This window comes from Drosophila nasuta, chromosome X (genome assembly GCF_023558535.2).
Source record: "Drosophila nasuta strain 15112-1781.00 chromosome X, ASM2355853v1, whole genome shotgun sequence".
NCBI lineage: Eukaryota > Metazoa > Arthropoda > Insecta > Diptera > Drosophilidae > Drosophila > Drosophila nasuta.
The window spans coordinates 3,258,952-3,277,102 of record NC_083459.1 but is presented as its reverse complement, the minus strand read 5'-3'; the positions used below and the strand labels follow the sequence as shown (position 1 = coordinate 3,277,102).

Below are 18,151 nucleotides of genomic sequence, written 5' to 3'. Positions count from 1 at the left end.
AGATAATTGTGTTATAAGACAATATAACATAACATCAAAATAATCAATACATAAATACGATTAACTTTAGAATTGCATTTAAGTTTTGAGTTATTGAGCTTTTAGGTTATGTCGACTTTAGTTGCAGATTCATTTAAGCTGGTCACACTCAATGCAAACTCGCCCTTTTTTATTCAAACTTATACCAGCTTTTCCTTCAAGAAGTTTATCAATGTTCTCTGCTTTTATTTAAGAATCTTCTTCTACTTCTGTTCTTTTTCTATTTCAATTTTCTGCCTAAATATAAGTCTGCATACCACACAAGTAAAATAGCTCGTCGTCACTTATTATCTGGTCACACTGCGACTCAATCAGACATTTTCAAAAGACGCTTAAGACTCCACTTGAATTGACTTATAAAATACAAACGCAAAAAGTATTTACTATAAGCTTAAATAAAAGCTGGTCACACTGTTCCTTAACTAACAAAAAGCCGCTGCAATCAGCTTACGCAGCTGGTCACACTGGCAACAAACTCAATAAGTATTAAAAATATGAGCGCGCTCTAGTTTATTTTTATTCTTTTTGCATTTTTGACTGGAGGCACTTGAAAAAAAAAAAAGTTGCTTGGGTGATTCGGAGAATACTTTAAACTTGGCCTCAACTTGATAACAACTTTCGAATTGTTGTTGTCTGGCAAATTCGATTTAAGTTCGGTTTCCTTTCAGCTCGGGGTTCTTCTTGTGTGTTTTTTTTTCTCTTTCTTTCGAGGGGTTTGCTTTTTTTTTTGTTGGTTTTTGCCGTTTTGCCTTTGAGCTCGTCATTCGTTTATTGCGGCAAAGTTTCTTGTGCCCATTTCTTACGGTTGATCTAATTTGTGGGGCGCGCGCGTTTATGACAAACGTTCGGCAAATCGAAGCAAAACTTTGATTGTGTGTGCTTTGCTGCCACACACACACACACAAACGTGGCTTAGAATGTTGGAGCAGGAAGGCGGCAGGAAGGCAGCAGGAAGGAAGGTAGGCAAACAATGAAATGTCTGCATATTTTGGCACATTATTCAAATTGCCATTATGCACGCGTCTTGCCCAGGAAAGTATGCCAACAGCCAAATTGCAATGGCAAATGGCGAATAGCGAATGGTAATAGCAACAGCCGCATTCCGTACTTGCAACAGAACCGTTTCCCGCTGTCCGCAAATGTCCTGCTGTTGTCCTGGCCGTGGCTTTGCGGCACATTATAGCGGCCACAAATGCAATGCAGCAGCAGCAGCAGCAGCAGCAGCGGTGGCACCACCATCGATATGCATAGTTAGTGCAGCAATTGCAAAAGCAGCGATAGCCCGACCGACATCAAGGGCGGCCGCGGCAATGCGACACAACACACACACCGTGCAAGAACAACAACAACAACAACAACAATAAAAACAACAACTACACAAAGGTGTGTGTGTGTGTGTGCAACGCTTTTCGTTTCGTTTCGCTTTTCGTTTAGTTTCGCATCGTTGCCATTGTTGCCACACACACGTGGAGTGTGTCGAGTTCATTATCGCTAATAAAATGCAACCGGCCAAAAAGCCCCAACTATGTCATGCCTCCCCTTAAACTTGCTCTACCTAAGTGTGTGTGTGTGCGAAGATAACCTCAAAAACCGTTAGGCTGCGTGCGTAGGGTTGCCAGGTTGCCAGGTTTGCGCCATCACTCATTAGGTTCGTTCGTTTGCTCGCTGCGGTGCATTACAAATTTAAATTGTATGCATGCCACAAACACGAACAAAAAAAAATACTATACTTTACATAAAATACTATATATAGTAGTTTTATGGTATTTGCATACACAAAATAAAAGAATCAACTTGTCGCATATTATTTATGGGTCGCTTTTTCCTGCACAACGCAATGCGACGCAAGGCTTAAAAATGTTAAGCCCACAAAAAGCGTTTCAACCTTTGTTTTTTTCTCCATTTACTTCGCTCAAGATTTATGACTACGGTCAGTGGATAGGCCAGCGACAAGCACTGACTGGACAGACAGACTGAAGGAGAGACAGACAACTTGATTGCCTCCAACTAAATACTGACTTTGATTAGAATTTCGAATGTAATTCGCAAAGCTGCAAACAATTTTACATATCGATTAGTTGAGTTCTAAGAATGAAAACATGAAACAGCAGTTTTCTACAAAAAAAAAAAATAAAGTAAATTATATTTTGCAGTCTTGTAAATTGCTTGTCATCATTGACTATTGCTTTAAATGAAGTATTGCCATTGCATTTGCTCTCAACATCATATGAGACACAATTTGAATAAAAATATTTTAATTCATTGAACACTCTACCAAAAAAAAAAAAACACAAACAGATGATAAAAAATGTAAGAAATATAGTATATCAATATGCCAAATATTACCTTCGAGATATTTTTGTAATTTTTGGTATACGATTTTTGTATATTTTTGGAATAATACTGCACTGTTTTGGTAGAAATATTGAATCCAATGCTTTTAGACTGAATTTAAAGTACTGTGATGTAATTTGATTATAGCAAAGTTTTCATTGATGCATTATAACTATATAAAGAAATTGCATTCAGTTGCCTGTAGCGTCGGGCACAGAACTTAAAACTCTAACTTCAAAAAAAGTTTGCATCAAAGTATCGATACTTATTGACAGTGTGACCAGATAAACACTATTAGAGTTGCCAGATGCATATCCAACACAATGAAATCCATTAAATAAATCCCAATTTTGCTAATGCAATAAGTACTTCAAGTTATATAAAAAGAAAACAAGTAAGAAAGCTACAGTCGAGTGTGGTCGACTGTGAGATACCCGCTACCCATTTTGAATAAAAGCAAAATATTGCGATATTTTTCAAAATATACTTAAAATATACTGAATTGTTTATTTATGAATTTTGAATATAAGCAAAATATTGCGATATTTTTGAAAATATTCTAAAAATATACTGAATTGTTTATTTGGTATATTTTTATGGTAATACACTCAGTATATACTAAAGAGTGCAAAACATACCAGATTGTCAGCCAAAGCAACTAAGACCCTTTGTAAGTAGGCCTATTTGCCCATAAAAAAAGTATTTCTTTAATAACTTCCACAATTTTCATCCCAACCAAATTTTCAGATATCACGAAGACTATAGTCATTAATGTATATGCCAAAATTCACAGTTCTAGCTTTAAAATTACGCTTGTTATTCGATTTTTGTCCATTTGCGGGGGCGGAAGTAGGCGTGGCAAAAATTTGAAACAAACTTGATCTGCGTATAAACATAACAAATGCTGCCGAAAAAAAATTATAGCTTTATCTCTTACAGTCTCTGAGATCTAGGTGTTCATACGGACAGACGGACAGACAGACAGACGGACATGGCTCGGCTGCTGACGCTGATCAAGAATACATATATTCTTTATGTGGTCTTAGATGCCTCCTTCTATCTGTTACATACATTTCTTGCTGGCACAAAGTTATAATACCCTTCTACCCTATGAGAATTGATCTATTGCCGACTTATCACTTGAGGAATTGATAGTCAGAATAGCGAGAGGAATTGTGAAATCGATTTGTTGCTTCGTTGCATTTAATTGCAAGTCGAACTAGGTTCGTTTTTTGTTAGAGTTTAGCTTACCTTGCGCAGCATATCATCGAGTGAGTCGACGTCGAGTCCGGCGTAGTTGTTGTTGAATTGACTGGAGCAATTGGACGAAGTGCTCGTGTATCGCTTGCGTCGGCCGAGAGCAGGTGAATTGACCAGCGAGCTGGGGCCACTGGAGCTCACATAGCCCAACTGGGCGGCGGCCATCAAGGGGTACAGCGAATGATGTGCCGGCAAGTGTGGCACATGCCCCATGGCTGTCACATGATGATGCGACGAGGCGGCGGCGGAGCAACAAACGGCTAAGCAAGCGGCATTTGGCGGCGTTGAAGGAGCCGAAAGTTGCTGTTGCTGCTGCTGTTGTTGTTGTTGTTGTTGGTGCCGCACTGTGGCAAGCGGCGAAGGCGGCGCCGTGTGATGCAGCTGCAGCGCATGATGATGATGGTGATGCGGCGCATGGACGCCATGATGCAAATGATGATGATGCAAATAGCTCGCCTTTGCCGGCGAACTGTTGCTCGACGAACTGTTCGAGGTGCCAGCGGTCACTGTTGAGTCTCCTGTTGCTGTTGCTGCTGCCCCGGCTGGAGTCAACGTTGCCGTTGCACTGCCACTTGCAACAGCGGTTGCCACATTTAGCTCGGCTGCCGTCGTGGCGCTGGCATCGTGCGACATTTGGCTGTGTGACGAGTGACGATGATGTTGCATGTCCACTTTTGTTGCTGTTGTTGTTGCTCCCGTTGTTGTGGCATCCACCAGCATCAGCGTTGTGCCTGCCGCATCCATGCCCAAAAGCAAGCTTATTTTGTTTTCTTTTCTTTATAATTTATATTTTTAATTGTATTTGTTTATTTGTTACTTGTGACGCTGCATTTTTATTTGTTTTTTTTTTTTTTTTTTGGCTTAAACACTCAAGTGTGGCAGCTGCGAAAAACGAGAATTGTTGCATTGAAAGTGTGCAAAATTTATGTTGCATGCATTTAGGCGTCGCCCACTTGATTAATGACTCCCCGGGGAGTCTGCAGCGTTAACCACAAAATGCGTTGCAATGGAAACAGCAACTGCAACTGCAACTGATTGTTGTCATTTGACATTTGATGGGCGCAAATCGAAACGAAATGACAAGCGCCATAAAGCAGACAGCAGACAGGAGACAGAAGCATAAATTAATGCAATGCGATTGCAATTGCATTGGCTAAATAAATAAATGAATGCACACAAACTCATCATAATAAATGAATGCGAAATAAACACGCACACAGCACTGCAAAATACCCTAATTCAATCAAATCGGCATTTACAGGGTATCAAAGCAAATTGCTGTTAATGAATGTGCTTCACGTATCAGATGCACAGATTAATTAGATTCGCTCTAATTGCACTTGATACAAGGCAATGGCGTCATTTGATTTCTATTCATGGCAATGAACAACAATAAACAATAATTAGACACAATAAAATAACTAAAATGCACTTTGAACCACACAACTCAAATAATGGAAATAAAGCGCATTCATTTGCATTTTGTAAGCGAAAGCCGAAAAAATTGACAGAGAAAGTGAATTGAAAGCCACAAAATATTCAACTAAATAAGGACTAATAATAAATATTGCTTATATGTTGAATATATGCAGAATAATACCAAATAAATATCAATTTCTGTACATTGAAAATGAGCTCAATAAATTTTATATAAATTATGCTGCTGCCACAAAACTAATGAGCATAATAATTAAAGCTAATTATACATGAGTTTTTGTTAATATTTTATCAGTTGCTTCAACTGTTTTTTTAAATTGAATGCAATGATTTTGTATTGAAAGAAGAAAATCAAATGAATATCACAAAATTGGAATTTACTGCAAATCGATTTTAACTACTGCAATCATATTAATAAAAACGAATGTGCTCTGAATTTAATAAAAAATAAACAACAAATAATTTATAAGAAAATTAATAATTTTACACATTTTAGTATGCAAAGTGCATCCAATAAATGGTTGATAAATTATATTATAAAATATGATATATAATTAGTCAATTAGTCAAATGTGAAAAATTGATGAAATATACAATAAGCGAATTTGAATTTTTTTAAAAACAATTTTCAATTTACGCTTTTTTATCTGCATAACCACGAAACATATAAGTGATAAATTACATAAAATAAATAAAGTACATTTATTAAAACCGATTAATTGGCAGTAGAAAATTTATGAATTTCTATTACTTGCAGCAACTAGCTTTTAAAATTAAATAAAATTAATTGGAATTATGAAAATATTAGTTGGTAGAAACTAGTTGTACAACTAGTTGTACAATATTTATTTAGAATTACATTCAAATCTTGTAGGTAAATAAAATAAATAACTCCAAAAAATAAAAACAAAAAATAATATAATCATTTTCTGGTATATATTATTATTATATTTAAACGAATACAATTGCAATGAGATGAGCTAGATTGACAAAACATATTATTATATATTATTTATGCAAATTATTGTAAATCTTTCATAGAAAATTGTCGCAAAAGCTCTTAGATAAATTAGTGTAAAAAAAATTAAATACAAATTGATGAAAATTCATTTCTATTATACAATGATTTAAATAAATATTATTTGTAAGACACATACATATAATAAATATTGTACAACAAGTTGTTTAACTTCAGTTCAAAATTTTCTTAAAATCTTGTAGATAAATAAAATTGAAAGAACTCAAAATTAAATGATGATATTTCTGGCTGTTATAATTTGTATTGTGAAACTTTCCACAAAAAATTGCCGCAATATCTCGTAGATACAAAAATAAATTTAAATCTCGTAGATAAATAAAGAACATAAATAAGAATGAATATATTCTATCAATTGTTCTATTTAATTATTATAAATATTTTTTTGGCATAATAAATGTTATGCAACTAGTCGCAAAACTTTCATTTTTAATATTTTTATGGATAAATAACACAATGATAAATAATAATAGAAACACGAAGTTTCATCGCACTAACTTGTTTATTAAATAAAATAAAACTAATCGGAATTGAAGAAATATTAAAAGAAAACAACTCATTGAATAACTCTTATTTAAAATGTTCTTCTAGACAGCAAAATGCAGAAGAAACTCAAAGCTCAAGTTGCTGATTATCAATGGCAATGCGCAATTAATTGGCTGGCAAATGAATCGATTGAGTTTTGCTAATCAAAAAAGTCGCAATAGTCGCTTGATTGTTGTTATGGTTGCTGCTGCGTTGGCTGTTGATGTTGCTGCTGATGCTGCCGTTGTTTACTATGCTGCTACCACACACAGGCTTGGCAACATTTACAACAAAGAGCAATCAATCTTAGAGCATAAATAACTCAATTTCCAGCATTAGCTATTGACTAAATGCGCTGCTTCTGCTGCTGCCTGGCATCAATAAATAAGCGCTAAGAGAGGGTTAGAGAGGGAGAGAAAGATTGGACACTGGACACTGTCTGAATATGCTGGAAAAATGCTGCGGCATTCGAGCCAATTAGTGATTGGCAACTTCTCTTTTTAAACTGTAAAAAACTAGTGAGGAGTAAAGAGTAAAGAGTGAGGAGGTAGTTTATCGAGATCTAATTTCAAGTGGCAGTCAAGAGACGACGACGACGACGAGTCGAGTGTAATTCGACACAGCAGCAGCTGGAGATGGAGATGGAGGCGACACCAAAGTGCCAGGCGACATATTTGGCAGCAGGCAGCAGGACATGTCTGCATTGTTGTTGTTGTTGTTGTTGTTCAAGTTTTGTATCGTCCATTTAACAATGTGTGCCACAAAGCACGATGATGATACACAAACACACACACACACTCACACACAGACGAAGAGGTGCTTAACATACGAGCAGAAGAAGCAGCAGCAGCCAGACATTGCTGTTGTTGCTGCTGCTGTTGCTGTTGCTGCTGTTCTTGTAAGGACAAGCCGTTTTGGAATCTATATGGCCAGGCCATAATTCACCAGAGATAATATACATATGTCTGGCTGGCTGGTTGGCTGGCTGGAGCCTGGACTTTATGCAATTGCTCTGCACGCACAGCAACAGACACGACAGACAGTTGGGCATATTAATGACACGCTGCCTGAGTTGCAGTTGGCTTAAAGTTGCCCAGCTTAAAGTTGCGCGCTGCATTGACTTTTCACCAAAATACAACAACAACAGCAAAATAAAAATGAAAACAGTATGCTGTGCCTTCCGCTGCTCATCAAATATTTATGACCACACACACACACAGGCATACGCATATTTTTCTTTTGGAAATACATCAAATATGCTCGTGTATTTGCTTGGCTGCGCCAAAAATTATGCTACAAAAAAAACACAAACGAAAACAAACAAAAAACGAAGCAAAACTGAAAACAAACGCAACGCAAAATGAAAAGCAAACAAAACTGGAAACTCGAAACACAAGCACATAAATATATATATATATCGAATGTATATATGTATATGTGTAGAAATATTTGCGAAGAAATCGCGTTTGGCGGGAGGCTTCATTCTGTCTGCCATTTGTTTTGGAGCTCTCAATTTGGCCGTCAGCAACAATTGCTTATTGCAATCTAGATTGGCTATAAATACTCGTTATGCACGTACTTTAATTATGCATTTGGCTTTATTGTAAATTGATAAATATATTGCACACACACACACACACGCACTTGCAAAAAAATATATAGATTTCTTTATATTAAATCAATGATAAATAAATCGAATTAAAGTCGACTTTTCACTTTTTGTTTTTTTTTTGTCGCGCATTCAGTTTCAGTTTCTGTTTTTATATTAAATTTGTGAGTTTGGTTTTTTTTGGTTGCTCCAAATTCGACAAGTTTCACATTTCACGTTTCACACATTTCGCATTTCGTATTTCGTATTTCGCACAATTCGCGCACGACATGCAAAAAGAACCGGGCTAATGGCCAACGAGCGAGCGAGTTGCCGTCGAGAGCACGCAACGCGTTACACAGCCAAACACAAACTGATTGCCGTGTGCCGTGCCATGGTTGTGATTTACCGACAACCGACAACCAACAACCGACAACACAGCAGCAGCAGCAGCAAGCGAAGTCCACAGTTGTGTGTGCCGTCGTAGTCACACACACACACACACACACACAACAAGGAAACACACACACACATGCACACTCTCATGGCTCCACTCACTTGTTTGTGAGCCAGCACAGCTGTGCATTGTGCGCATGTGTGTGTGTGTGTGTGTGAGTGTGTTGAAAGAGCATCAGCCTCACATCGTATTTGTGGTGAGTGAAATTTCCCTATTTTCTACTTTCAGCTGAGATAATACACGGAATACGAAATACAGGTTGTGAAATCCTTTTATCAAATGTGAGACTAAGGCTTTATACTCTGCGTTATTATCAGTTATCTACCGTTTATGCGACACTACTTACAATGATAAACACATAAACTGAAACAATTTTAAAATATGTAAAGGGTTTTCTTATAGCTCTGGATTAGCGTTATTCGTATATTTAGATTTAAGATTGATTTTAAGAACTTTAAGAAGAATTCTTTTATTTTTGCAGTTATCTCAAGGCGCAAAAATAATTCCAATATTCTTAGCTCAATGAAAGTGCTAATCAAGAGCCACAATATTCATCTTTACTCAAAATAAAAAATGTTTTGATATATATTTTTTTTTTCGGAAGCGACATTTACACCAAAGAATTATCCATATCTAATCTTCTAATAAACAAATGTAAAAATTAATTTTAAATTTTTCTAACACTTTTTTTTAGCAAATTTTAAATAAATTAAACTACAATGTGTACATTTCAAAAATTATATTTCTTTTTTTTCAAATTACGATTTAATTAACCTATTAAATTGAACATAACAAATTCATAACTGAGAATCAATAATTAAACACTTTTTGAAGCATTTCAACAAATATTATACAAATAATATTAAATTGAAAATAAAATATACTGTAAAATATCTCATTTAATTGTTATTTGGTTTTTATGTTTGCAAGTTTTGGCCTGCTCAATTTTTGTTTATTATTTATTTTGAAGCTGTGAAAATTAATGAACAACAATAACATTATAGTGCACTGCCTATTACCAAAATATTTTCAAAATAAATTTGGTAAAACAAACCTTTGACAAGTAAAAACAAGAAAATGTGCTCGACTGTGAGATACCCGCTATTTATTTTCAATGAAATTATATTAAAAAAAATATACCAAAAATACTAAAATATACCGTAGGCTATATTCGGTAAATCGATTGATTCAAAATATACAAGATTGTCAGCTAAATCAACTAAGACCCGATTACTGCGGGCGTTTTTTTGCCGTTTAAAAGTATTTTTTAAATAACTTATAACATAAACATAAAAACAAGAATCATACAAAAGATTTGTCAACGACTGTTTCATTAATATTTAAGCTAATGTCACACAATTTCGAATATTGTCAACACAAGTAGAAAGAAAAGATAATTGGTTACATATTAGAATATTTATTTATTAAGTCTTTGAAGAAGCACCGTAAGAATCAGAAGTTTAAGACTCAATAAACAGTATTTATCTGCTAAAAGTTGAAAAAACAGCAATTCATCATCAAAGCGATGCCGTAAGCGAGAACAGCTCACCAAACAGCTGCTTGAAGCAGCGAGCAGCGAAACTGTGGAATTTCCCTTCAAAATATTTCCCATTGAACTCAAGAGCAGAAAGGATATTTAGAGTACTTTATTCGTTGGCGTGGTGAAACAGCGAAGCAGCAGCAACAAGAGAGGCGAAGAGCGAAACGAGTAAATTGAGCTTCGTGTTTTCGGCTTGCCTGCTGATTTTGAAAGCCCCTTCCATTTCCCCTTCCCCACACACACGGACACAAGAGCGTGTTGAGAGGGTATGCGTGTAGCATACTTTCGTGCGCTGATTGTGTGTGTGTTTGTGTTTTTGCTCGCATTAAAGCCAAATTTAGTTAGCCTTAAAGACGCGGCAAACGCAACGCAACACGGCCACATTTGTTGTTTTGGCCGCCTGCGAATTTTAATGACTTTTGCTTGGCAGTTCGACCTGTTTTTCGCGCTCTCTGCCAAAAACATGTTTGCATTTGAATTTTAAATTATACGCGCGCCACAAGCACAACGCTGAAGCTGAGAATGACAGGATGTGGACACGACGATTGAGCATGTGAAATTGGCCAGCTTAAGCGAGCCGATTTCTATATTGATTTTGTAGCTGACCTTTTTTTTTTTTGTTTTGCTCGGCTGCTGCTTTTTGGCCAATTAGCGTGTGTGTGACACAATGCGAGAATGGATTTAAGTCATGTCAATGCGGCAGCCAGTTTAATTGTGCCTCCAAATCCGCACCTGATTCTAGGCCGAGCTGTCAACAGCCAGGCATTAGATGCCACACACACATACACACACACATTCCACAGCTGTTTCCACAGCCTGGCAGGTGGCAAGTCCCATGCTGACAAAATAAAGAAAAACAAGAAAACGTGTAAGAAAGCTACAGTCGAGAGTGCTCGACTATGAGATACCCGCTACCGATTTTGAATAGAAGTAAAAACAATGCTGTATTCATAATATACATATATGCCGAAGGCAATATTTGGCATATTAATGAAATACTTTCGAAAATATACCAAATTCATATACCGAAAATATACTAAAGTATACCGACGGCTATATTTGGTATATTCATATAGTACTACATTCGAAAATAATGTCGTATTATTCTTAAAATATACTGAATTATTATACCAAAAATACTGAAATATACCAAAGGCTATATTTGGTATATTGATATAGTACTACATTCGAAAATAATGTCGTATTATTCTTAAAATATACCGAATTATTGTGCCAAAAATACTGAAATATGCCAAAGACTGTATTTGGTATATTGATATACATAGTACTACATTCAAAATATACCATACAGTACAAAACATACCAAATTGCCAACCAATCAACTAAGACTTTATTACAGTAGGCGTTTTTTTCCATTCAAAAGTATTTCTACAATTTTCATCTGATCACACACATAATTGTAAGATGTAATAACCTTCTTCCCTATAACGTAACGGGTATAAAAAGCAATGCATAAATTGAATGCGAGTTGTATTCGCCACCCATTCCAATTCACATGTATTTCATTTTCTTATTTTGGGGGCTCCACACGACGCCAACTTGTTGAGCAATTAAGCCAACGCTTTAAGCGCCAAAAGAGCCAAAGAGCCAAAAACTCGTATGAATTTATGTAAAACTGCAAATGAATATGAAAATACAACTGCAGTACACACAGCAAACACCACACAAAACATACGCAAATCATTTGAAGCAAATCAATTTTGAGTTGTTGTGTCAATTGTAATCAGATTGCAGTGCAAAAGCATTTTAATAATTTGAATAATATATTCGATATGTGCATTTCAGTTGGAAAACCAGTAGGTCTTTCGACCCTCATTAACATTTCGTTCAGACATTATTCATGAATGCATTCTGCATTCCCACAAACTTGAGCTATTAGTGTCGCCTCACAGCTCACAGCAGGCATATATGCATTAACATACTTTCACATCGAATCAGTTGATGTCACGTATTGTCATCTGAACTAGCAATATTTTGGGAAATGTTCAGAAAGCAGAAAATCCCATGGTTGCATTATAATTTGCAAGATATCAATTATATTCTCAGCACCTAATTAGTAACAGCACACTTTCCTTTTTCTGGTTTACTGAAAATCTTTGCTTGTTTATAATTTATTTTAAATAAAATTCAATAATGCGAGAATTCGGCACAAAATATAAAAAATAAATTAATATAAAAAACTTTAAAACTGCATTATAAAAGTAGTTGAACTCTTAGAAACTTTATTCTTTAAAAGAAAAATGAATGAATTGTGCTAATGAACAAAATATGCAGCTAAACGCAATTGTCAACAGCTTCAACGGTTCTTAAGTGTAATTTGGAACTGTAACAGCTGTCATAAAATAAGAAATTGTATATTTTATTAAACTAACTTTCTATTACAAAAGTAGCAATGGTAATGATAATGCAGCTAAATTAGCTGTTGTTGCAACTGCCGTTAAGTGAGTTTTTCAACTGCTTTTCGTATATCAGATAATTGTAAGATAGTTGAAAATTCATATACATATTTGTAACATATTTGATTGAACTAATTTTCTGTTGGAAAGCCAACAATATTGGAAATAATGAAAAAGTTATTTTGGCAGTTAAATGAAATTTTTAATAATTGCGTGTTAAGTTGCTGCAAATTTGTGTATTTTTATCCGATTTTTTTAACTATATTTGTATTTCTTTTTCTATATCTACTAAATTTTGTTCCAACTACTGTTAAGTACATTTTTTTATCTGCTTTTAATGTTTGCAGATATGTGTATATAATTGTATAATTATAAAATAAAGTAAAAGTTACTTTGGCAGCTAAATACAACTTTTAATAGTTGCGTGTTAACTGAGTTAAAGCTACTACAAATGTGCATATTTTTATTTAATGACTCACTTTCTATACTCTAGTCTCAAGACAGCTGAAAACTGATCGCCAGCTTTGCTATGTCCGATAACGTTAGCTATATTTTTGTCGCCTGCCGTCAGTTTTGTGGGCATCTGTTACACAGAGAGAGAGAGAGAGAGAGAGAGAGAGAGAGAGAGAGAGAGAGAGAGCAAGTTGGCCAAGGCAGCGGGCACTTGTTCAAACGACAACTGGCTAATATCCTTTTTAATCCCGTTGCCATAAATATACACATGTGGAGTGCCTAGCGAAGCATTGAAACTACACCTACACTAAGTGTGTGTGTGTGTGTGTGTGTGTGTGTGTGTGAGTGTGCACATTGGTCATAAGTATTATTGGTGTTTGGTGTTTGGTATCCAGTGTGTTTGGCTTGTGTGTACTCGGTATTTGTTGCTTGCCTTTCGCCTTTCGCATAGTTTTCATAAATTTGAGACTCTTTCTCTCCCCTTCTCTGTCTCTCTCTATCTCGCAGTTGGTTTCTTTGTATATGTGTGTGTTGTGTGGTGTCGTCAGGGCAATCCGCTTAATATAATTTTTCGGCATTACTTTGAGTATCCCGTTAACAACTCCACACACAGAACGCAACAACACCCGATCCTGGCTGAAGCTGACATACGGCTCGTTTGTGGTATGCGACTGTATGTTTGTTTGTTTGTGTGTTGGTATTGGTGTTGGTGTATTGGTGTGTGTGTGTGTGTGTGCAGTTGAGTCGTGTGTATTTCGCAGTTACACGTAACAACATAAACGGCTTAAATACGCAGCCAAAAGCCGCTTAACACACAACTTTAGTGCGGTTTTTGCCGAAGCAACGAATGCCAAATGGAATTCGCGGCTTTAATTGCAGCCCGAAACTTTTACGGCTAGTGGCCAGTCAACCTTCCCCCCGCCCTCTCTCTCTACTCCGTTGAAACCACCAACAAACTCGCTCCATTCATAATCATGTTTTATGCTCGGCGACCGCACCAAAAAAGTAGGCAACGAATTCCGTTTCAGCTTCTGCTAAACTAAGCTGCCATCTCGCTCTCGCTTCCTTCTCCTTCTCTCTCTCTCTCTCCCTTTTCTCTCTTTTCACATCCTGTTAACGGACACAAGCATACACACTTAAAAGCGACCGCAGTCTCTTTGCCCTTTTATATTTATTAGCTTTATGGTTCTTTTTTTTTCCTGGTCAGGCATTTGAAATATGCCCACAACGCATGTAACTTGTTTAAGCCATGCGCCTAAAAGCTTACAACAAAATACAGTGGGCCAAGAAGCTAAGCAGCGCTAAAAACTTGGCAATTATCGTAAGCAAACATATCAAAGATGTAAGAAAGCTACAGTCGAGTGTGCTCGTCTGTGAGATACTCGCTACCTATTTAGAATATAAGCAAACAGTGCGTTTTTTTTCCTTAAAATATACCGAATCAATATACTACAAAAATACTAGAAATATACCGATGGTATATTGATATAGTACAACATTTAAAATATATCATAAGACACAAAATATACCATAAAAACAGTGTCGTATTAATTTTAAAATATACCTAATTAATATGCAACAATATACTGAAAATATACCAATAGATACATTTGGTATATTGATGTAGTACTTCAAGGTATAAAATATACCAGGTTGTCACATGTTATTACATTTTTTTCGATTTGGCGGGCAAAAGTGGGCGTGACAAAACATAAAATAAACTTGATTAAATATTGATTTAATATATAAGAAATGCTAAATTCTTTTTCCTAACTAAATGAATATATAATGATATTTTGCACACTTTATAAGAAAACATGGAGGGAAGAAAATATTTCTGACTTTTCAACTAAAAACACTTTAAAATTATGGAAAACAAAAAAACAAAACGCTGAGTCAAATATATGAGTGACTATCAAATTTAATGTCGACTATCAAAATAAATGCGAATTATCGCCTAGTTGAAGTTAACTAGCTGAGCACATTTTCGTTGCCATTGTATCTGGCATCATTTTGCTGGTTGTTTGTTGCTTGTTCAAGATATATTTCAGTTCTCAGCCTCAGTTCAGTTTTGCTGTCCCACATTCAAATGCTGTCGTCAACAGCAACGAAGCTGCCACAAGTCAACCATGAGGCTTCTTCTTTTTTCTTAGCCCCTCAAATCAACTCACTTTCAGTTCAGTTCAGCTCAGCTCAGTGTAAAGCCAAAGCAAAAAAAAAAAAAATGCGAAAATGTAAAAAAGATAAAATAGTATAAAAATGCAAAACAAAATGGCAAAAGGCAAAAAAAAGAGGAGACAACGATAAATATTTTTGCCTTGAAATATTTATTTGATTTCAACTTTTTTCTGTTCTACTCAAAGAAATGAGCTGACAGGGTAGCTAAAGGTCGAAACTAATGATGGTATTTGTTTATGTTATAATTCATTCATCTTGATATACACAAAATAGATATATCTATATATAGAGTATAGCTATAAATTTTAACACATATTTAGCGTTGGATATCTGTGAGTTTTTTTTATTCTAAGAAAGAAATAAATTATCTATATTTGTATATCTGTCGAAATTTTTACATCTATATTTTGATAGGCATATTTAGTGTTTTTTTTTTTGGTATACAAATTTTATTAGCTAGTTTCTGGTTTCTATATAACATACGTACATAGTTAGACAGAAGAAAATAACCTTCAAATCTTTGTCTAGCAATTTCTACGCTATAACTTTGAACACATATAGAATTTTATTTATTTGCAAAAGTAAGAAAAAACATAGATAAAACGATCTCTATATTTTAATTCTTTATCTACATAATAAAAATAAATAATGGATATCTTCTAGTCACCATTTCACTTGCATTTCAATGCTCAAGTTCCGTTGACTCAAGTTTCCTCGCTTTTGTTTTACTATTTTACTATTTTATTATGACGTTTTTGTTGTCCTGGTTATTCTCATTGTTTGCTATACAGTTTTTTCTTTCGTAGTTCATTTTTTTCCCCTGTTATTGTCGAGATGTGTGCCATATTTTTTTTTTTACACAATAGCATGTCATTTACGATGTTAAGCCATGCATAGCAGGCTTTAAAGTGTACTATGAAAATAATATGATGGCAAATCCGCAGATACTAGTTTTAGCATATGTTTGTCTTGGCTTGATTAAAACTGCACAAACGTTGCATGTTGTTGATGGTAAGCTAGAGTAAGGTTAGGTAAGGTAAGGGTATTAAAAGTAGATTAAAAAACTCACTTGGCCAGCTGGAGCTGGAAGTCTAGACAAGGGATGAGAGAGAGAGAGAGAGCAATCCCAGTGAAAGTACGCTCGAGGATGTCAAGCGGCTAGTCTTTAATCTTGCCAAGCCGAAATGGGAGCAGCAAGGACAATGAGGCTGCAGGCTAGAGAAGGCAGTAAAAGACAGAAAGAAAAGGAAAAAGGAGGTGGAGCATGGCGACAGGACGACGGGGCGCAAAAGCATTTTGTATGAGGCATTGTCACGCATAATTAAAATTAAATGCGCTTTTGGGAATAATTCAAATGAATAAACGAGCGTGGCCAACATGTGTGCGCTGCATACACAAAATGAGCTCTCGTTGTCTTCAACACACACACACACTCGCACACACTCGAATTACCCCCCTTACCCCTTACCCTTTTCGGCAACACGCGAATCTGTTTTGCAGCACACACATAGAATTTTCTAGCCAGAGACACAAAACTTTAGAACTTTTGCTGGTGGCAAAGCAAAGACATTGCTTCATTTATTATGCGACTGATGGCCATTAATTTTGCAGGCCACCGAGTCGCTTGGCTGCTGACGCCTAAAAGTAGGCAGCACATGTTGCTCCATGTGCGTTGTCTCCATTTAAAAGTTGTCATAAACAACAAACACCGTATATCAATCCCTTCTCTACTACCTCCACACACTTGAATGGACATGAGAATATGCCGAGGCAGTTCAACTCGACCAGTTTTTTTGGGGGGGTGGTCTACTACTAATTAATTCTACGCAAATGAGAAAGTTCAGCCCCTTCTTATCTAATTGCTCGAAATAGTTGAGCACATTTTTGCGATGAGCAATTTATGCCCAGACACGAACGACAACATGAAGCTGTCCGAACATTTTTAATTAAAGCAGATTCAGCAGCAGCTTGACGTTTCAAACTTCTTTAATAATCCCCTTAATGAGTGAAATAATTGAAATTAATGAGTTTTCGATTAAAGTGCGTTTCAATCGCAAATTTTCATATTTCGTTCATAGGTCGATGTTCGGCAACAGGAAACTTATTTCCTATTCGGCGGCAAACATTTTCAATTTCCCTCCCACCGGATTGCATAATGGGCATAAACAAAAGGCAGACAACGTCTCTTCTCTGATAATAGAACTGGCAAAGTGAACAAAGTTCTATCTGGGATCTGTATTTGTGTGTGTTGTGTGTGAAATCAGTGCAATGCACGCTGCTATTCTATGCAGCCTATCTTGCGCTGTCGGATGCTGCGACATTGTTGCACACACTCAGCAGATACAGCACACAGACGTCACCTACTTGCAACACATTTTGCCAAAGCGAACCAAACGCGGCATCCGAATGACAGCAGTGACAGATGCGACAGCTACAACTGTTTGTGCGGCGACAGTGTGGCCAGCGTTTTTATTGTCATTGCTACCCAGTCACGAATACGAGTATTGCAACAGCGGGTATACTCGACTTTAGAGTCTACTGAATTGAGCTATTAGTTCATATTCTTATAACAAAATTTGAATATTATCCAGTAAAGAGAATAAATAGTGATTTCGACTTTGTTCGATAGTATTCTAATAATTATAAAAAGAAATTTACATAATACAAAATTAATCTAATCATTTAAATATATATTGTTAAGTACTTTGCACGTTTATATTGGCTATTTTAAGAATTAAGTATTTAAATTACAGTTAAAGTATTTATGAAGTTGAATATTTTCAAAATTAAATATTGTTTTACAAAACATTGAATACAAAATTTTTAGTATTACCGATTTTTGAATTGAATTTGGAATTAAAATACAAATGAATATATATAACATAAA

The 18,151-nt window shown here is 35.7% G+C and overlaps 1 protein-coding gene across 10 annotated transcripts in view; it reads right to left on the bottom strand.

The window, feature by feature from the left end:
- Positions 1 to 18,151, bottom strand: part of LOC132796958 (uncharacterized protein CG43867) — a 176,308-nt gene that overhangs the window by 120,409 nt on the left and 37,748 nt on the right. For 2 of the 10 annotated variants that reach the window (XM_060808340.1, XM_060808341.1), the window contains exon 1: positions 3,625 to 4,476. The exons of 7 other annotated variants lie outside the window; for them this stretch is intronic. In XM_060808340.1, the coding sequence (XP_060664323.1) occupies positions 3,625 to 4,377 (753 nt within the window). In that variant the 5' untranslated portion in view covers positions 4,378 to 4,476. Of the gene's footprint in view, positions 1 to 3,624; positions 4,480 to 18,151 lie in introns of those variants that run through there. One more of the 10 variants, XM_060808335.1, reaches the window with a different exon arrangement.